The 22,002-nt window shown below is 40.5% G+C and overlaps 1 protein-coding gene across 4 annotated transcripts in view; it reads right to left on the reverse strand.

The window, feature by feature from the left end:
• ITSN2 (intersectin 2) overlaps positions 1–22,002 on the reverse strand; it is a 337,690-nt gene that overhangs the window by 104,430 nt on the left and 211,258 nt on the right. For all 4 annotated transcript variants that reach the window (XM_029596037.1, XM_029596039.1, XM_029596038.1 and 1 more), the window contains 5 exons: positions 15,974–16,140; positions 5,494–5,539; positions 4,764–4,885; positions 2,896–2,992; positions 1,567–1,758 (listed from right to left, as the gene is read on the reverse strand). In XM_029596037.1, coding sequence (XP_029451897.1) covers positions 1,567–1,758; positions 2,896–2,992; positions 4,764–4,885; positions 5,494–5,539; positions 15,974–16,140 — 624 coding nt within the window. The remainder of the gene's footprint in view (positions 1–1,566; positions 1,759–2,895; positions 2,993–4,763; positions 4,886–5,493; positions 5,540–15,973; positions 16,141–22,002) is intronic.

Raw genomic sequence — 22,002 nt, forward strand, 5'->3', positions numbered from 1 at the left:
ACTGTCTTTACTAATATTAAGCTCCATTGAGCAGGGACTGTTTCTTGTGTATGTATAGTGCTGTATATACCCTGTAGCACTATACAAATGTTGAATAGGCATAGTAGTTTTAATAGTGTCCTACTAAAGGACAAATGTTGTACTTACGTGTGTTTTTATCAGTCAGGTCATTTCCTGAGGATCTACCTGATAGCAAATGTAGCAAACAAGCACTACTGAAGAGGTATAGTGTGTTCAATAATGATTTCTAATAAAGGTCTCCACAAATTTGATCAATTATGAGAAAATCTGACCACTGGACTTCAAGGGATGACTAAAGGTGAGAGGGAGGGAATATGATACTTTGTTTTGCAGAGATAATCTGCACATGTGGTCGAAGGAAGAAAGAATAATTTCTACAAATTATTTTACTGTAATCATATTACAAAGCTTTACAAGACACACTTGCGGCCTCAAAAGATAGTGGTGGTCGTACAATACTTAAATAAGGCACTATTATCCCCCAAATTTTAATTTTAAAGTTTCTTTGTAATTCAGGGCTAGACAACTTGTGCATTTCATCTGGAAGCAGCACCATAAATAAATCAGAACGATGCTGCACTAAAGCCGAGTATTTTAACCTCCTCAGCTCAGTCAGCAAGGTTGATGTACCCCCTAAACCATCTTTTCAGAAACTGTTTTAGACAACTGAAAATGATGATGGATTTTCACGACAAAGAAATGGATTACTATTCAATATTTTTCAATACTTAGGTTTCTGCTTACAAAGATTTCAATCGGGCTTATATTTTTGCAAAGACCTTAAATGTGTGGTAGAATGCCTCATTAAAGCAAGTCAGCGTTTTTCCCCCACCGTGTGATTAACGACAATCCATTTTTTGAGAAGTGATATGGATTGTTACGGAGGTATTTTAATGTCTTCAAATTTTAGCAGATTTCATGATTAGTTCTGTAATTGGGACTATAACACAACCTAGAGGGGCAGCCAAGCACTGGTTTTTCTAATCTTTTCCCCCCCACCCAGAGGTTATATTCTAGCTGCACATTATGCTCATATGATTTGGGCAGGTCTGTGTATATATGATGCTCACCAGAATCCTCACTGGCTTTACAGTACAATGGCAGGCCTTCCAAGGAGCCTTCATCATATAACAAAAAGACAAAACAGAACGCAACAAAGGAAAGGAGGCGTGGGATTCCTATTTTCTTTTAGCAACCGGAATAGATGTACCCATTATTAGAAACACATTCAACTGGATACCTTCCTGTTTAAAGCAAAATAAACTTTCCATGCCTGGAGTAACACTAGTTGAGATCTTTGTATAATTCAATAAAAAAACATGCTGTAAACACTCAACATTAGACTGCTAGTTTAAGTCTGAAGCTATATCCAACTACACATGTATTCATGTCCAGAAATATATTTTTCTCCATCTATTTACTACAGTACCTGCATGCTACCCAGTGAGAAAGTGTAAACACTCTGTATAAAAGCATAAAAAGTACCTTCAGTAATTGAATGAAATGACATTTCACTGCTGTTTAATATTTTGAAATGCTACTCACACTGCTGACTTGGGTCGGAGTCTGTCGTCATCTTCACATAGTTTGAAGGAAAGAGACCCGTGATCCCACCGATTTCTCCCTGCCACCAATCAGGATCATCTTTGCTGATTACATTGATGAGTTGTCCCTTGTTGAAACTCAGCTCATCCTCATTGTTTGCCGTGTAGTCATACATTGCTATAACCTGACACACTACAAAGAAAAAGCAGACATTCAAACACAGCAGAACAAATTGTTCACACATCATGTACCAAAAAGATCCAGCCGTGTGCTCAACAAAACACAAAGGAAAGACTGTCATAACCAAAAGGCACAGTTATATAAACAAATCTGCTCAAAGCAGACATGAAATCTGTTAAGTCCAGCCTTCCCTGGGGTACCTTCTGTTTGGTGATTACAATAGCAGCAAAACCCCAGATAACTGTCTGATGTGCTACCTTTGTACTCTTTCAGGCTCTAAAAATCACAGCAGAACTTGAGTTCTCACAAAATACATTATTTTTATTTTCTTTTCCGGTTCCCATGAAAATCCATATTTGGATTCCTACATTCCATATAACTCCATTGTCAGACCCAATACCAGAAGTCACAAATGGATATGAAACAAAATATGTGGCCTGAGACAAACCTGCTGCAGGGAATGGGTGAGAGTGTGGAAGTACACACAATACAAGTCACTTATCAAACAATAGCAGATGCTAGCAGAGAAGGTATGGCCTAGAGGTTATAGGAATGGGCTGAGAACCAGAGAAACCAGCATTCATATCCCACTTCCCCCACTGACAATTTTTCTGCCCATGGGCTCTTTGGGGTAGGGACTTATTGTAATACCTGAATGCTAATAATGATGGTAAGCCACCTTGAACATTTGGAAAAATATTAAGTATTAAAATCATCCTAGGCTCCCCTTGCCTTTATCTTTTAAAGGTGAATCCTGAAAGGGGAAGAAGTTGTAAAATATGTACTGCGGTATAATCTCTCCCTATTAAGTAGTAGTGGAAATACAAAAAGAGAACAGAGACATGAGTGCTCTCCTTTTAGCATGACTAAGTCTCAACACAAAGACAACTGATTCCACAGCTATGTAGAACAAGAAATTTAACAGATTTTAACAACATAGACCTACATCTTAACTTTGCTGATGGTAGATAAGATAGAATAAATATTTAATATTTTAGTTTTTAAAAAAGTAGTCAAAATATTTGCATTAGAAAACTAAAATTTATGCCAAAGTAATGCTCATAACAAGGCAGCCATTTTCACATCTGGGAAATGAAGCAGTGTGCTTATCATGCATTTCAAACAGGCAAGATCTTTATTTCCACTTACCTGGGGAAAAGGCAGGTGTAGCTTTGTCACTGCCTGGACCCAGCACTTTCACATGGGTAGCAGGAAACCATCCTTTCTGACGCTTTTTCCCTCTTGCCTACAAAAGCATTTTTTTGAAAATGATGACTCTTCTATATCAGCATGCGTCACAACAAACTAAAAGCACTTCTCTCTGTCAAAAGAATCAAGCACCGGAATATTGCTTTTGTTTCTTACCCTGGGAGGATTCTCTCTTTACCCATTTCCAACCAGCTCTCACTAGAGAGCCACAACGCACAGCCTCTGGTGCTCTCCAAGTTTTCATTCCCATACCCTTGGCCAGAGAGAAAGAGAGGCTTTCCAGAAAAATTCTGAATTGCAAAATTTACCCAAACACAATTTTCTCGCTTTTCCTTAGAAGTTTTACTCTGAAAATTTTACCGTGCAAATGTTCTTGATGTTCTAAATAGATCTGAGTTCTGATCTTGACATATTTGATCTAGGTATTTAAGTTTAAAACTTTCCTGCCATACTGATTTCTTATCTCAAAGTTTTTCAAGTAATTAAAATGAAATATCTGATTTGGGGGTGGGGATTCAATAAAGACACTTAACATGGCTTTAATGTTAGACTAAAATAAATTCAAAACTTGAAATTGCCAAGCTTGCCTAATCTCACATTGACATCCATTCACTGTTACTAATGAATTTTATGAAACAGATTTTTGGAAATGAAAACACTTCCGTAGTACAATAAATCATAGGAAAATGTTCCACTCCACATCTCTGACCCTTGCCTCTCATCCAAAAAATCATTTGGGGCCCTAGAAGCTGACTGAAGAGCCCTCTGATTTATGTTCAATATTATTCTCTGGTCAACTACCATATGTCAGCAAACTAGAGATATCTCTTCTTTCCCCAACCCCCAGAGTTCAGAGGGGAATATGAAAAATAACCCAATCAATCCAAGGAAAATCTAAACATTACAAAACATTTTAATTTAATCCTGTCAGTTTTCTCCTTATCATTTGGGCTTTCAGTGCAATTTTAAATAGGGTCATATCCGGTGATATGAACTTTCAGCAACAAATATCCAGCAAGTTGGGTTTTTTTGTATCTCTACTTCTTCCCAACTTACTTTTAAATCCAGTTATTGTAGTGACAGTCTTTGGCTGGGGGGCCGTGCACCAGGGTTCCTTCCGGAAACGAACTTGTGGGACCTAAATTTGACCACTAGGTGTCACACTGTGCTATGACTGACTCCCTCCCCTCAAAGGGTGTGAACACTATTTCACAGCATTCCCAGCCCTGGCAAACCAGGGACCAGTGTCAGGAATCAATTTTATTTATTTATTTAATATTTTTATATTCCGAAATTCATGTAGCAAAGTTACATATCACTTCGGTTTACATTAGAACATTAACAAGCATGTAAGAATGCGATTACATTGAACAAGGGAGATAAACTTGGATCAAAAGGAACTGGGGAATAACATACAACAAATAAATAATAAAGTAATAAAATTCTATAGTGGCGCTAAGACTAACCTGGCTAAATATCTAGGTGCATACTGGAAATCAGAGTCCTTCTTTATGGCACTGAGTCGCCAGGCCATGTCATTTAAGAAACTTGCCACAACTTAAACAGGACCAAAGACATCAAGATTGGCTTTCAGGATTATATGGTGCTATTAGAATATGGCATCCCTGAAGAAGGGTACAAATACATTTATTGCCTGTAGCAGGAGCTTGCTTTATTGGTTCTGAGATATTATGGTAGTCTGAAGAGAGGTGCAGATGCATGGTACAGAGGTTAAGAACACATTTATTTAAGTAACAGAAGAAAACTGATTTCTATGCAAACCGTTTCTCATTTTCACAATAGATTACCTGCAACTCCCCTTCCCACCAGCCAGTCGGGTTCTTTTTAAGAATTAATATCAACTGTCCTGGAGCCAGACTAAGCTGCTCTCCTCCTGTTGCTGTATAAGCGGATGTCACTTGGGCAATTTCTGGAGGCAGAAGGAGAAAATAACTAAACTTATAAACAATATTCAACTTTTGGAGTTACCAAGACAAAACCAGATACGTGAAAATTTCCCCCCACTCCCTGCCCAAAAAACTCGTTACCTGCAGAAAATTTAGCTGGATAAAAAGAGGCAGTGATGGGGGTGTGAATACATTTTAGACGGTGAGAGCCAACATTTAGCACTACCCAGCTATCTAGGAAGTCTGGGTGGAAAAATAATCCTCCTAAAGTTACTCGGGCAACTTTAGCCAGATATATTCAATGGGACACTTATCCAGGTACGTTCCACCAAATATCTGAGTAAAGCTACATAAGTAACTTTCTCATTCATCAGCCCACTGAATATCGGTCTCAAAATATTTAATTTCAGTTTAGTCATGACTTTCTACAGGAAAACCTACACAATGTATTTTACAAAATATATCCAAAAGCATAGTACATTAAATGCAATACATATGACTAAATAAATACATTAAATACATAATACATCAATAAATATAAACAGATTAAAATCAGTTATAACAGCTTAATAAATATCCTAACATAAAATAAATATGAAAAAGATTTATATGTAATAAGTTTCATCCATACCAGGCTTTTTGTTTAATGTTCCACTTTTCCCTGCATTGCCAGAACTCTAAAACAAAAAGTACAGTAATCATTTAGCATAAACACAAGTCACAAATTCAGATTACAGAGTATTTTTTCACAATTTAGAAATCTAAGGGAATATGAAGCATGCACATGTCATAACATGAACTAAAAACTATACTCAATAGGGTTAGTAGGTGCTAGCCTCCAGAACAGGGGCAGGCAATTCTTGTCCTCAAGTGCCACAACCAGTTCTGGTTTTCAGGATATCCACAATGAATATGCATGACATATTTATAGTATATATGAGGCAGTGCATGCAAATATCTCTCATGCATATTCATCGTGGATATCCTGAAAACCAGATGTATTTGTGGCATGTGAGAGGAACAAACTTGCCTATCCCAGCTCCAGAAAGTTCAAACAATAAAAAGAGCTATCTGTAGTAAGAATTCTCAGAGGAAAGCAGTACGTAAGCCTTCACAGATGGGTGATTTCATCAGGCAGAGTCCTGGTTGAAAATGCTGACTTCATAGCTTCTAAAGCTTTCAGAGTTCTACTAAGCAAGGCAAGCTCGCCCTGTGCTGTGGGCATTGTGCGGAACTCTCTCAGTTCTTTAATTATATTAAATAAAAAGCAAGCATTGGTAATGAACAGGAAAGATAAAGAATGGCTGTGGACTAAAAGTTTAATATAGTAATCCAATTATCTAGCTTTTATGTGAGAATTTTGCTTTGATAGTGTAAAAAGTTTAGTTTTAATATTTTTATGATTTTATATATATTTTATAGATAACAGATTTTAAGTATAGGTATGATACAAGACACTGGTTTGGTTTTTAAATTTTTACACTGTATTAGATGTTTTAGAACGGCACTGTTAATTTTTATATTGTAATCATTGGGTGCCTTATTGTAAACTGTTGTGATGGTCCATACTTATACGATGGTCTATAAAAGTTTAAAATTAAATAAATAAATAAAAATAACTCTAAGGAGGGCTTCTGTGAGGGCTAACATCCTGCTGCCCTCTGAGAATACCTGCAAAAGGTAAAGTAAACTTTTGCTTTCTCCAAGGACAAGGAGGATTTGAGAGTCCTCACAGGTGGGGAATCCCTAGCTACAGGTTTCCTTCAAACAAAAATGATAAAATACAACATGAAGATTTTCAACAATGTTTTTGTTAGCAACATGCTACTTTCAAAATGTATTATTTATTTATTTTTTTTAAGAACGCAACTTGGAAATAAAAGTAATAGCTCTTGGGGGTAAGGAGTTGCATTCTAAACACTATCCAAACAGTAATGAGATGTGAATATGTGGTTTGTACTCCACATTGCAGCTTTACAGATCACTTCCATGGAGGCTGACCTTAGGTGGCCAACCGATTTTATCATGCCTTTTAAAGAGTCAAGACTGCCTGGTCCTAACAAAAAGAGACACAGCCTGCTATTTGATTAGACAGTGTGTGTTTAGTTAAGGCAATTCCAGGTCTATTTGGGTCAAAAGAAACAAAAGCTGCGTGGACTTTCTCCAAATAAAAGGCTAAAGCTCTCTTGCAGTCCAAACTTTGTAAAGGTCTGTCCATCTTTGTAAACAAATGGATTGGGGAAAAATACTGGAAGAATGATGAATGTGCACAACCAATGCTCTGGAGCTCACAGACTCCGTGTGCTGAAGTGACAGTTACCAAAAATATGGCATTCCAAGTCAGAAACCCCAGCTTACAGGAGTCTAATGCTCAAAGGGAGTTTTCATCAGCTGGGATAGAACCATGTTAAGGTCCCAGGTAACTTAAAACCATATAATCTTCTAGTAGAGTCTATTCTAGAAACCAGGACAACCCCAAGACACCTCATCCAGCAGATTCAGGGGACTGATTTACTACCTTCTCAACATCCAGGCTGTGAGAGAGCTAGGGACTTGATGCTGGGATTTATTAATGCTCCCTCATTCTCTGGGATGACTGTAGGAGAATTCACCAATCAAATTAGATCCTTGATGGACAAATCCTGAATAAGTGGGAATCAAACCTGTCGCAGTAAATATAGGGCTAGGAGAATCATAGTGTCTGTCTCTCTTCTGAATTTCAGGAGAGTATTTGTCACTGGAGGAATCAGAGGATATGAATAAGAACATAAGAAATTGCCATGTGGGTCAGACCAAAGGTCCATCAAGCCCAGCATCCTGTTTCCAACAGAGGACAAACCAAGCCACAAGAACCTGGCAAGTACCCAAACACTAAGAAGATCCCATGCTACTGATGCAATTAATAGCAGTGGCTATTTCCTAAGTAAACTTGATTAATAGCAGTTAATGGACTTCTCCTGCAAGAACTTATCCAAACCTTTTTTGAACCCAGCTACACTAACTGCACTAACCACATCCTCTGGCAACAAATTCCAGAGCTTTATTGTGCGTTGAGTGAAAAAGAATTTTCTCCCATTAGTATTAAATGTGCTACTTGCTAACTTCATGCAATGCCCCCTAGTCCTTCTATTATTTGAAAGTGTAAATAATCGATTCACATCTACTCGTTTAAGACCTCTCATGATCTTAAAGACCTCTATCATATTCCCCCTCAGCCATCTCGTCTCCAAGCTGAACAGCCCTAACCTCTTCAGCCTTTCCTCATAGGGAAGCTGTTCCACCCCCTTTATCATTTTGGTTGTCCTTCTCTGTACCTTCTCCATCGCAACTATATCTTTTTTGAGATGCGGCGACCAGAACTGTACACAGTATTCAAGGTGTGGTTTCACCATGGAGAGATACAGAGACATTATGACATTTTCCATTTTATTAACCATTCCATTCCTAATAATTCCTAACATTCTATTTGTTTTTTTGACTGCTGCAGCACACTGAGTATTATCCACTATGACACCTAGATCTTTTTCCTGGGTGGTAGCTCCTAATATGGAACCTAACATCCTGTAACTACAGCAAGGGTTATTTTTCCCTATATTAGTCCTATATTGCGCAGAATTGCCACTTTCTTCGCAGAATTTGGCAATTCAGCGCAGAAAATGGCAGAGGAGACCCTAGCATGCCGCAAACGGAGTACGTGAAGATGAAGGACCCGGTGCGCCATTCGCGGCAAAAATGAAGGCCCTTGGTGCCACGGAATGTGTGCTGTTCGCGGTGAAAATGAAGGCCCCCGATGCTGGGGGACGCGCGCTGTTCGCGGCGAAAATGAAGGCCCGCAGTACTGCGGGACGTGCGTCATTCGCAGCGAAAATGAAGGCCCCTAGTGCCGCTGGACGGGCGCCATTCGTGGCAAAAATGAAGGCCCCCCCTGTGCTGCAAACAGAGTGTGCTCCGCTCATGGTAAAGATGAAGGTCTGGTGAGTGTGAATGTGTGTGTGTGAGAGGAGAGGGAGAAGGGTGTGTGTGAGAGGAGAGGGGTGTGAGAGAAAAGGGGTGTGTGAGAGCAGGGAGAGGGGTGTGAGAGAGTGCAGGGGGGTGAGCAGGAGGGGGTGAGAGAGAGCATGGGAAGTGAGGGGGGAATGCTTGGGTAGGGGTGCCAGAGAGAAGGGAGCCTATATGAGGAGATTGTGAAGGAGTGTGTATGTGTGTGAGAGAATGGGAGCTGGTGTGTATGAAAAAGGGATCCTGTGTATGTGAGTGCTAGCCTGTGTGAAGGGATTGTGTATGTGCGAGACAGAGTCTGTGTGAAGGGCTGCGTGAGAAAGACACACAGGTAGCCTGTGTGAGGATGTATGTGTGAGAGAAAGGGAGCTTGTGAGGGTGTGTATGCAAGAGCGAGGGACCCTGTATGAGGGGATGTGTGTGTGCGAGAGAGTGAGGGAGCCTGTATGAGGGTGTGTGTATGTGAACTAGTGAGGGAGCATGTGTGTGAGAGAGAGGGAGGGACAGAGGGAGCCTGTGTGAGGGGCAGTAAGTACTGAGAATGGGGTCAAACCTTGGGACTGGCGATAGAGTGGAAGGGGTTGAGACTAGAGGTGGAGGGGAGAGATACTGGCAGGTGGAAGAGTTGGGGGCCTGAGAGGACAAAGTGGCCAGGGGAATAGGGGAGAGCAAGTGGAACTGACATTCTTACAGTGATCTAGGGAAATTATGCTCAAAATATTTCAAATTCTGCATCACTAAGTAATGACTTTTTTCTGTATTAATTTAAAATGTAATTACTTAAAGACTGACATGTAAATTGTGTTATTTTGACCAATATAAAGTTTGCAGAATTTTAAGTTTTTGTGCACAGAATTCCCCCAGGAGTACTATTTGCAACACCTTGCACTTGTCCACATTAAATTTCATCTGCCATTTGGATGCCTAATCTTCCAGTCTTGCAAGGTCCTCCTGCAATGTATCACAATTCGCTTGTGACTTAACTACTCTGAATAATTTTGTATCATCCACAAATTTGATAATCTCACTCATCGTATTCCTTTCCAGATCATTTATAAATATACAAGCCATTGGGCCCGTATACACGGGCGAGATGTCTGTTTTTCTGCGCATTTGCGGCAGATTGGTCAGAGCTCTCTGGTCCGCACATGCATGGCTTGTCGGTCAGAGCTGCTCTCTTCGGCGCATTAGGTAGATATCAGAGCACAGGTCGACATGATCATGTGACATGATCACGTTTCGCGTTCCAGCTGCTTCAGGAACCTCTCTGGTATTGGATTCACGTTCCACTATTTCAGGAACTTCTCATACATCATGGGATTATTTTCCTTTCTTATCTTGTCATTTTTCTAAAAAACTAAATCATTGTCGCAACCACGTTTCTGGGACTTTGCTTTTTATACTCACTTAGTTGATAGACCTACTGATCTGCAAGCATTTTACTGAGTCCTCGCAGCTCTGGAGAAACCTCCTACTGAGCCATCCTTCCCTTCTTACTTATATGCGCATGCCCATAATCTAATCTGTGAATGGTGAACCCAAAACTATGCACAGGTGATTTAAACTGAGTTTGTTAAGTTCAAGTCGAGCGAGTTCACATAAACAGAGTCCATTCGATTTCTCGATTTAATCCATAAGGGGAGACAGTATGTAATTGGAAGATCCAGCGTTGTTCATGTTGTCTCAACTGTTTCACCCTGTCGCCTCCCTGCCAATGTAGAGGAAGGTATTCCAAGATTGTCCATCTTATGTCCTCAAATTTGTGCTGTTGCTCTAGGAAGTGTGCAATTAGCGGTGCCTCCATTTTCCATGTTTTTAAACAGCTCTTGTGTTCAATTAATCTGGTTCTTATTAATCTCTTCGTCATCCCGACATACATTAACTCGCAGGGGCAAAAGATTGCGTATACCACGAAGCTGGCTTGACAAGAAAAATTCTCTGGCAATGTAATTTGAAAACCTGTGGCCAGTTTGATAGTTGTTTTAGATGATTTTAATGCACAAAAACTCACCCATTACATTCTATCACAGACCGAAATGGTGCTGACACTTTATTACTCACGTGCACCACATGATTTTTTACATTGGATCCCCTACTGTATGCGAACCGCACTGGATCTTTAAAGATCTCCAGGATCTCCAATGTTCACGAATGACTCGATTGATATAGGCAGACTTCATAGTGTGTCTTAAGACTATGGTTTGTCGATTGGATGTATCCTCAGGTATTCCCTTCATGAAAAGATAATCTCTATTTACGTACATGCACGTCGATATGCTCTTTTCACGTGGGGTATAGGACATCCTCTCTGTATAAACCGTTTGGCCATATTTTTGGCTTGATGTTTGAAATCTGATTTTTCTGTGCACAGGCGCCACAGCCTCAAAAATTGGCCCACTGGTAAATTCATTTTGAATACAGCTGGATGGAAGTGAGAAGTTTCTGAAGCAGCTGGAATGCGAAACGTGATCATGTCACATGATCATGTCGAACTGTGCTCTGCTATCCACCTAAGGGAAGTACCCTGAATTTGAACGTGTTTCATTTGCTTTTAGAAAATAAGGATAAAAGAAAAAAGACGCATAAAGAACAAATTTAAAGATAATTCTGAATACAGAACTGAGTCTGGACCAATGATTAAAGATGACCCCTTTAGCGGTTTAAAAATGGAGCAGCAATGCCCATATACAGTGGGGTGTTATGAAGGTCCATTAAATTCCGATGATACATGTGTGAAACAGAAGGAAGGATTTATATTAAAAAATTGGGACTCCTGTTAAATTAAGAATTGATTTAAACTTAGAGAAATCTAAATGTTGACATCGCGTTAAATATATAGTACTGGTCTCTTCAATCCAGAGAGGAGTATTATTTGATATTGTTGCAACATAATAAAGTATACATTAAAAATACAAATATGTAAACATAAGCATTCATAAATGATTATAACCCCCACTCTCACTGGGGAGAAATAAGCTCTAACAACATGTTTAAAAAAAATAACACTCTATCCTCATATAAAGCATACATATCATTACCACACACAAGCTACATTTCAAAATATAATAAAACATCCAAAAATAAATTCCCACACAACATAATGAAAGAATCAGCAAAGCCCAAAAATAATCACTCAACGCTAACCTAAGAACCAAATACTACCAGTCAAGCTAAAAAGCAACAACGACTATCACCAAAGAGATGGTCAGCAAGCCTGTCTTGCACATCTGTTCAGAGGTCCAAAGCTCATAGCCATGAGAATCTTGAGTGCCGATTCCTACGGCAGAGGCTCTCGGATGCTATCCTGAAAGGTTCAATGGACCAAGTGTTTTTCACACTTCTGACCTTTGACCATTAGTCATTAGATGTCTTTTGAGGGAGACTATATGAGAGGACCCCTATCTTCTCCAGAATGTTCCACAAGTATAAACTCATGAACAGCTGACAGAATGCTATGCAGAATGTAAGATTAGAATTCTTTTAAAATTTTCTCCCGAGTGTCAAGCATATGAGACTCTCTCCTAGATCCAGAAGCTGTTTATTGAATCCAGGAGCTTTCTGGATATGATACATCATGTCAGCCTTCTTGTTAACCGGATCCCATATTCTCGTCTGTGCATCCTTAAGAATATCATGAACAAACACTACCATGATTTACTTAGGTGAATTGAAAAACTGAAGGATATTCAACATTTGAGCCCTGGGTTCTGCTGTCTCCTCCTCTAAATCAAGTGGAATATTCTTACACATTCCTTTCACAAAATCTGAGGAGGAGAGGTCCTCTGGTGGGGACCTTTTTCTTTCTTGTACAATAGAGTGATCAGAAGGGAGACCCAAGAACTCTTGCTGTTTATATAAAGTCTCAAATCCATAATTGTACCCCCAAGAACATGACTCCGAATTCAACGACTGGTTGCTGATGTGGAACAAGCATGCATTTGTCTCTCCGCCAGCACCTGTGAAAGGACTTTAGTTGGGCCCTACACCTCGATGCACCACAAATTTCCTCTCCTGATGCATTGGAAATAAACAGTAACGGCAGCATCAATTCTGATTTCCTTCTGGTTATTGGTATCTACGCCATTGCCGCTGGTATAGCTAGAGATTCTAGGATGGGCTGGATGTTGGTTTGCATCGATGTTAATACTGTCAATGGTGGCACAAGGAATTAAGCAAAGTGATGCTCCAATGCCTCTAGATTCTTCTGTTCAGCTCTTCGTCAAAAACTGATGATGCTGACACAGTGTGGGAGGCAGAAGGGGAAGTTATGTCTTCCTAGGTCACAAGATTTGAGCCCTTGGAGGCTGTCGCATTTCCCCAAGCTCTCTTGAAGGTGAGTGGTAGTATCTTCGGGGATGCTTGTGAGCACATATGGCTGCAGTCAATACCTCCCTGCTCTCAACTGGGACAGATGTCTGTGCTCCTTTGCCTTCACTCAATGCTCCACATTGGTATCCCTCTGTGCAGACACCAATGAAGCAGAACTCTTCGCTTTCATTGGGTAGTAGGGACTGAAGAATGGTTTGTCCCTTAGGTGTCTATCAGTGATCAGTGTTGATGGAGGCCCCTGATTCATTGATAATTATGTACAACCAGTATGTTGTGCAGCTCCTGGAACTTTTTACATTGATGTATCTGATGCCAATACAGATAGCTTGGACTTATCTAAGAAACAAATAACAGGGAATCAGTATTTTCTTTGTCAAACTCTGGTGTCCGGTACCCCTTCTGAAAGTAATAAGCACTCTTTGGTTATGACTCCAATAGAAGTTAACACCGTTTTACTTTATATACAACTTTGTGTTCATGTGTTAGTGCTCAATTATTTAATTTTTAATTTTTTAATTTGATATTGACTTTCAAAATAAAATGTCTTCTTTGTGGTTTGGACTTATCTAACCCAAAGAGCTTTTCCATGAGTTCTAACTGGGTTCAACATCCTCTGGGAGTCATCGTCCCACATGTGGAGCATCCTGAGACACTGTAGCCATGCCCAAGACACAGCATACTTCCATAATGCAGGTCTGTGATTGACATAATATGGATGCACTTGAGGCACTTGAAGAAGCCACTGGTCTTTGGTTTGGTGAATTTTGGACAAAATATAGCTGATGTGAAATCAAACAATTCAATTTTTAAAAGATAAAAATGATCCAATAATGCCCATCAGTGTACCAATACCAGGGCAAATATGGCCTTGAAAAACACTAAAATACTTACTTAGGAGGGTAAGAGGGAGGAGAAGAGCTTCTGAAACAGAGGGTCCCATGTGGATAAATTCAGAAAAACAGTTTTAAAGATATATAGAAAAATTATCTCAGGGGTTGCACCGACCAGCTCCAGGGAGAAAACTGAACTGAGAGGGTCCCCGCACAATGCCTACAATATGGGACAAGTCTGTACATGCTCAGCAGAGCTCTAAAAGCTCTAGAAGGTATGAAGTCAGGGCTTCTAACTGGGGATCTGTCTGATGACATCATCCACCTGTGAGGATTCTCACATCGTGCCTATCCTCAGAGAAATCCTTTATTGCGTAATTAAAACCAGCCTAAGAAAAACCTCCACTGTTGATTAACATTTGATAATTAATGAAATCACTATCAAAAAAAGGATAGGGGGAAAAAGGATAGGAAGCGGTCATCCTGTGATTTACTTAGATTTCAGTAAGGCCTCTAATACTGTTCCATACAAGAGGCTCAAAAGCAAGCAGGACAGCCTGGAGTGGGTCCTAAGATAGTAAATTGAATTAGAAACTGGTTGAATTATAGGTAAGGTCCTTCATTTTAAGTTTGAACTGATTTTCATCCATGAATTCCCAGATTTTTCCAAAGCTGACAATCTGCTTAAACTGATTTTCTCCCAAATTTAAGGCTGATTAATGGGCAGCTCCAGATAAATTTCAAGGCTCCCCCACTACTGCTGGAAGCCAGTGCAGGCCAAAGCACCTGTTGCATTTCAATTCTCCCTCCTCCACCTGTGAAAGTGCTTACAGATGCAACATGTCAAGTCCTTTCTCCCTTTCATTGTCAGTCAAAGTGCCTGCTGTCTGGTGTCACTGATGTATTTGAAGGCCCCCCCCCCCCCCCCCCCCAACCACTGTTTGCCGAGGCAAACTCCCTGGCCCCACACAAAAGCAGACATGCAGCGCTGTAGAGCACAGTAGCCACAGCAAGCATGCTACCAAGGAGAAGGCGCCTGGGGCCACCAACAGAAAGAATGAATGCAGTTATAGTGGTGGGGGAGGGGGAGAGAGAGACTGGTGGATTACAAAGTTTATCTCCTAACATTTTGTGATTTGACTTAGGTTGTGGTTTGGGCACTCTACCTTCTCTGTGTGCCCAACTGAATCTAAACATTTTGTCCTGAATACATAGTGTAGAGATGATGAAAATACTAGAAGATAATAAATACTGAGGGGGGCAGGAAAATTCAGAGAGACATCGTACATAATGTGCTCAGGAAGTAAACCGCTCCTAGGATGGTGTGATGTAATGTTGTTTATGGAGCAGTAGAACATGAAATACAGAACTCAAGGTTTATTGATAACATCAGACCCTTAATTCTCCCATAATTGAAACTTCTCCTAAAATTATAGCATGCAAAACTGGTGTCAATTGGTTCAATATGGCAACTATAAATAAAATGTAGCCATAGAAACAATGTAGAAAAAAAAAGGCATTTAATAAAAAGAGCTCTTTTGAAAAATCACTCAGCAGTCCTAGAAACAGGGTAGAATTTGACCATTCTGCCTTTAACTGTGATTTTTTTAAATGTTTTAAAGGCTTAAACTTTTTTTTTTTTAAGGATTATTTAAAAGATTCTGCATAGATTGTGGTGCATAACTCTTTGGGAAGGGAATTCCAGAAAAGTGGACCCACAGCAGGGAAAGCTCTGTCATGGGTTTCTGTTAGGTACGCCACCCAGCGGGATAGAACATCTAGAAGACCATTGTAATTAATACAATATGTGTAAAAAAAAAAAAAAAAGACATTTTAAATACTGCACATCCACCAGACTGTTTTTTCAAATTATTGTATTTTTAAGTATAACATCATAAAAACAATTCAACAGCGGTGAATAGCTGATGACCAGAACACACATGAAAATCTTACTTGTGGATCCTTTGGCTTGACATAATTGGAAGGAAAGATGCCTTGCCTGCCATCAATACTTCCTGCCCACCATTCTGCATTTTTCTGAGTCACTAGAATCACTTCTCCAGCAGTGAAGGTCAAATCACCAGTTTCTGAGCTTGTATAAGAATAAATTGCAACATATTCTATAAAAAATAAAAGAAAAAATATATTTTTTATATATCACTGTCTTATCAAGATTGTAAATGTTTTTTTCTCAGATGATCAAACAAGTTTTCTCCTTTGTCTTCCTCCGCAAAAATTAATTAGAAAATGGAAGGAAATATATGGCCTACTAGAGAGAATTCTAGAACAGTTAATAGAAAAAACAACAACATACAAGACACCATAGATTTTCTAAGCAAGCTAAACAACAATCCCCCTCCTTCTCCACCCCCGCACCAAAATGCTCCCCCATCACTATGACTGGGAAATCACTATACAACAATTCTGCAAGATTCCTCATAGTAATGGCAAAGCTGCACTTCACCCGAACAACAGACTACATCACAGATGTAACTGAATTCATCCTGATTCACAACTGTTTCAGCTTCACTTTCCCCTTCACATTACCATTTGTAATATATTCTATGATTCACTTGTGTTTTCTGGCAACATTATCTTTTGCTCTGACCTACTCATTCTGTTTAGACCCAAGGAAACATTGTTAATTCCCGAAAGCTAGTCAAGACATATATTAAGTTATTTCAATAAAAGTGTATTACCTTATATATATATATTTTTTTTAATTCTTTGACCTTTATTTCCAAGCTTCAATAATGACATTTATTTATTTAAACCAGGGCAACTACCATGGGCACCAGATGCATTTGAAGAGAAATTCCCTGAATGTATTCCACATTAAACTTTTCAGGGACTGCTGATACAATGACAACATTTTTATGGTGTGGATGAAAAAAGAAGAGAATTTTAAACAATGTTTCAGCTTTATTTATTTTTTTTTATTTTGGACAATGCATTCCATTCTTCAATTGAATCCAAAATAAGATGACACCATAAAAAAACTAATTCTTGGACACTCAAGTCTCAATGGTTCTAGTGTCTTCTCCACAGGGTTTGACAGCAGATAAAGGACAGAATGGTCCATTCATTCTGCCCAGCAAGGTGTTTAGGGTTGTAACTCTTGCTCCGTGCAGGTTACTCCCTCGTCTTCTTTTTAGGGTGTAGTCTCTGATAAGGAAGGGAATGTGTGTTGCTTTTACTGAGCTGATCCCAAGATTTAATATTTTTTTGTAAGGTGAGTTGTAAGAGGAAATGTCTTATTTCTGCTTTGCACCCATTATTGGGGAAGTTTATGTGGACACAGAGTGTTTTGAGAACCTGAGGTGCATGGTTTATACTGGAGTTCTGTCCCATTCTATATGGAACTCAGACTTCCCTTTCATGAAGAATTGGTCAAAGAATGATTTTCACTATTTCTAACTATCTGAGCACTTGCACTGAATCAAGTATGATGTACCCCTAGTCTGACACTTAGGGAACACCACTGTACAATGGCTGGGATTCCGTCCTCCTATGGGCTGTGAATGCCATCTCTGCAGCAGTATCATCAGTCCTTGCCTGTTTGGGGAGCAAAAGCCAGTATTTGTTAAGTGCTTCTAATTGCTGTTGCATGCACTTAGAACCAAATACTATAAATTACTTTTGAAAATAATTTTCTACCTACAATAAAGCACTTTAATATCATCATTTTTCATTAGCTGAGGGTTATACAACACACTCAAGATGCGCCCATATCACCACCAACGTGCAGTCCTTTGTGCCTGTTAATTTTAAGATGCTAAGAAGCAGCCCTGTTCAGTGATTTGCTGATGAAGGCACTACCACCAGCATATCAGTATGGGATGCTCAGAACACTGTAAAATAATTCTCATTAATTCTACAGTATTCATGTATGTAGAGACATTTTTCCATTGGATAAAGTTAGCGTAAGCCTTCAGTATTTGAACATTAGCTATCAATGCTGCATCTTACTTAATAGTACATTTACTGCTGCTTAATAGAACCTGTTATTAACATGGCAGCTCCATAATAGATGTTTGTGGTGTTTGTTGTAACTGGAGGGTGACTTGTGGCAGCTTTTGAGAGGATGGGCATATGGCAGCGGGAGGATGGGGCATTAGGTCGGGGTCCTATAAGAACATGCCATACTGGGTCAGACCAAGGGTCCATCAAGCCCAGCATCCTGTTTCCAACAGTGGCCAATCCAGGCCATAAGAACCTGGCAAGTACCCAAAAACTAAGTCTATCCCATGCTACTGTTGCTAATAATAGCAGTGGCTATTCCTGAGTGTTTCATTTTAATATTTTATATGGATGAATTTGTATAATATGATTTATTTTGTTGTACATCTCCTTGGGCAGGCCTGAGCCTGGTTGGGCAGGATATGAATAACATTCCCAGTGCTTTTAAAGGTGACAGCAGTGCTGGGGCCATGATCCAAAAAAGCATAACAACCATTTTTGCCAACGTATATATATTCACGTTTCTCAGTGCTCATTTGTTATCACCCACATTTTACATTAAAAAAATAAATCCCAGGGGAGGGAGGGATTGGAGGTTGATTATTGGAAAACAATGGAAACGTGTGGAGTTAGTTCATGATATTCTATGTTTGTTTTTCTTGCCAATAAAATTTAAATACAAAAAATAAATAAATCCCAAACCACTGTGTTTGTTGTAATGAAAGGCTGGCGTTATCAGAGCTAACTCTCTAGTTAATATTTTTATTACACATCTTCACTTCCCTTATCCTGCAGATATATCAAAGGGCCAATCATGTCCTTTCTGTAGCTGCTTACTATGCTTTCCTAAACAAACTATTCAGACAATAACATTTCACAATAAGCATTTCAGAACCAGAGGTCATTTAATACCTTTAATGGGGAAAATTTCATTGAAAGCCATGGCTATATTTTCTTGTAGCAAAAATGGAGTGACCAAGCAACTGAGTGAGCTTGTACAATGAGAAACTGAAGACCCGGCTCTTCCTGCAAGCCTTCTGTTCTTAGTTCTTGGTAGATATACTGTTTCAAGGATCTCTGTAAAGTTATTTCTAAGAATGTGCTAGCTCCTAGGTTATTATTTTTGTTTGCCTCTATATATTTTCTGGCTGCCGTTTGTTAGCAGTGGTTTATTTATCTTTTATTTATATTCTGCCTTTTCAAAGCAGATTACATTCAGGTACTGTAGGTATTTCCCTGTCTCCAGAGTGCTCAATCTAAACTTGTACCTGAAGCAATGGAAGATGAAGTAATTTTCCCAAGATCCCAAGGAGCCGAAGTAGGATTTGAACCCTGGCTTCCCTGGTTTGTAGCCCGCTGCTCTAACCACTAGGCGGCTACTCTTTTTTGTGTGCTTGATACATTAACAGAGTAATTTTCAAAGGAAAATGTAAATTTTCAAAAGCCTTAGAAAATTGCTACAATATATGTTATTAACTTGTCAACACATTTTACCTGTGTTAAGTGCATTTAACCACTGATAAATGGGCTTTTGAAAATTACTACAATAGTATGTTATATTTACATTTTCCTCTGAAAATTGTCTTGCAAGTATTTTAGCAAGACAATGAATGGTGTGAATGGAGAGTAGAGTATGACTGAGATAATTTTTAATGTAAGGAGGATTTTGGGTTACATAGCGGGACTTGTATTAAAAGCATGTAAATGATGATGTATTAAAATTATCATGTATAATAAAAAATTTTGGCATTATATTTTGCCGAGTTCCTCTGGATGATTACACAGTTTGCGTTTGGAACAGAGGTAGCGCACGTGTTTCGTTGACCTGTTGCAAGTATTTTACACATCTTTTGTTGTTTGTTTTATCTCCCCTTCTGCTTGTGTGTTACTTTTGATCTTGTTTTGTATTATTGTTGTGGAGCGCTAGGAGAGCGGTCCGTTTACCAGGAGATGTGTTCTTGGGCCATGGCTCGACCCCAGAGGAACTCCGAAGAGGTGCTGCGGTATGTGAGGCATGCTCGAGCATGGGTTGAACAGGAGTGAGGCTGGACTGACGACTGGAGATACTGACCCTCCTCCAGACCTGCACGCTTCGGAAGACCAACAACGCAATGATGGTCTTATGAACAGTCCTCCGACCGTTCCAAGCCCTTTCAGACCTGCCGCAGGGTAAGGCAAGAAGCGGCAGGCCGGATGGAGGCCAGGGCAGCGAAGACCGGAACATGGAGATTCAGACGAGACTCAGGGACGAGGTACTTGGATACACAGACGAGACTCGGGTATACGGACAGTGGCACGATCCCTCAGGGCGCCCTACTCAGCCAGTACTACTGGTCTGGTCACAGACCACTCTGTCCTACATCCGCGGGAGCGGGACCAGCGCAGGAAGGAACGAGGTACTTGGCTTTCAGAAGACTCAGGAACAAGGTACAAGGCTTGCATCATGAAGCACCCTACTCAGCCCGCCCGTGGGGCTGGTCGCGGACCATGACATGGCTTGCCGCGGGGTACCAAGCTTACAAAAGACTCAGGAACGAGGAACCAGGGGTTCAGGAGAGCAAGACAGGATCACGGACTACAGGATCGGGAGAAGCAGCAGCAGAGCTGGGTCACAGACATCAGGAACAAACATCTGGACTGGAACACAGATACTGGATCAGGAGACAGACCTTAGGGCTGGCACACGGACATCTGGAACAGCAGGTGAACATCAGGACTAGAACGTAGACAAAAGGACAAGACAAGGCGCTCCAACGAAGAACAGGAAAAACAGGATCTTGAAGAAGTGCTGAAACAAGGATGACTCCTGGAGCGAAGGACAGCAGGATCCCAGGAGTGACCAACTCCTTGCAAAGGCAAAGCTGGAATGGACGCTGAGCCCTTTTGTAGGGCTGAAGAGGACAACACCCAGGGAGGGGTCAGCAGAGGGCCACACCTGGCTGGCCCTTGAAGAACAGGCGAGAGGCACGCGCCCGCACCTAAGGAGAGCTGGATGAAGAGAGGCAGGATCGTTGGTGGCGTTCCCAGCCACGTGGAAGGCCCAAGGAGAAGCAAGACAGGCAGCGAGGCAGCCCTGCCATGGAGGTGAAGGTAGGCAGGCTGCTGGAGCGGCTCCATGCCGTGAAGACAGAAGCAGGAAGGCTGCAGGAAGCAGAAGGTGACTGCAGGCACCGGCAGGGACAGCCTCCCTGCCGATCAAGGACCTGGGCTGAGGCAGGCACCGGCAGGGATGGCCTCCCTGCCGGCTGAAGACCCCGGCATCGGCTGCAGCACGTTGGAGGAAGGCAGGAGCTGCAGCGGAGGAGCCGGCTGCATGGGGGAGTTCCCGGCGGCCCGACCCTGCCGCGCAGGGCTGGAGGCAGCCGAGGAGGAACCTGGCGACGGCGGCACTCCCACCGTGAAGAAGATAGCGTCAGTGGACGACTGGCCGCGTGAAGGTAAGAGCATGCCTGCGCTCCTCGCGGGCAGGATCGCAACAATTATACTACATTTTGTGTTATGTTTTTGTATGATCAATAAATTGAGGTCTCTGATGAGGTTTTTATGTATATTACTTTATTGCTTATACTTGTATTTGATTTTATATTGTTATTTTCTGGTGGCTTTTCTGTTTTTACTTGTACCTCACTATGAGCACTTTGCAGATAAGGCAAATAAATGCTGCAAATAAAATAATTAAGAATGCTAAGGTGCATTAGGAGAGGGAATACTAGGTAAAAAAAAACACAAACAGAAAAATAAGGTCACTGGTAACATCTCATCTGGAGTACTGGATCCAGTTTTAGAGGCTCTAACTCTAGAATGATATAGATTAGGAGTAGTCCAGAGAAGGACTACAAAAAATGGTACGAAATCTGTACCATAAGATGTTCGAAATGAGATTTAAAACCTAAATATGTATGTCCTAGAAACGGGGAATATAACAGCCATTCAATACCTCAAAGGTATTTGAGGTAAATAAATAAATGATGTATAACTAAGAGGACTGGGCTCACAAATAATGAAAGGAACTAGGTCTTCAC

Source organism: Rhinatrema bivittatum, chromosome 3, assembly GCF_901001135.1.
Source record: "Rhinatrema bivittatum chromosome 3, aRhiBiv1.1, whole genome shotgun sequence".
NCBI lineage: Eukaryota > Metazoa > Chordata > Amphibia > Gymnophiona > Rhinatrematidae > Rhinatrema > Rhinatrema bivittatum.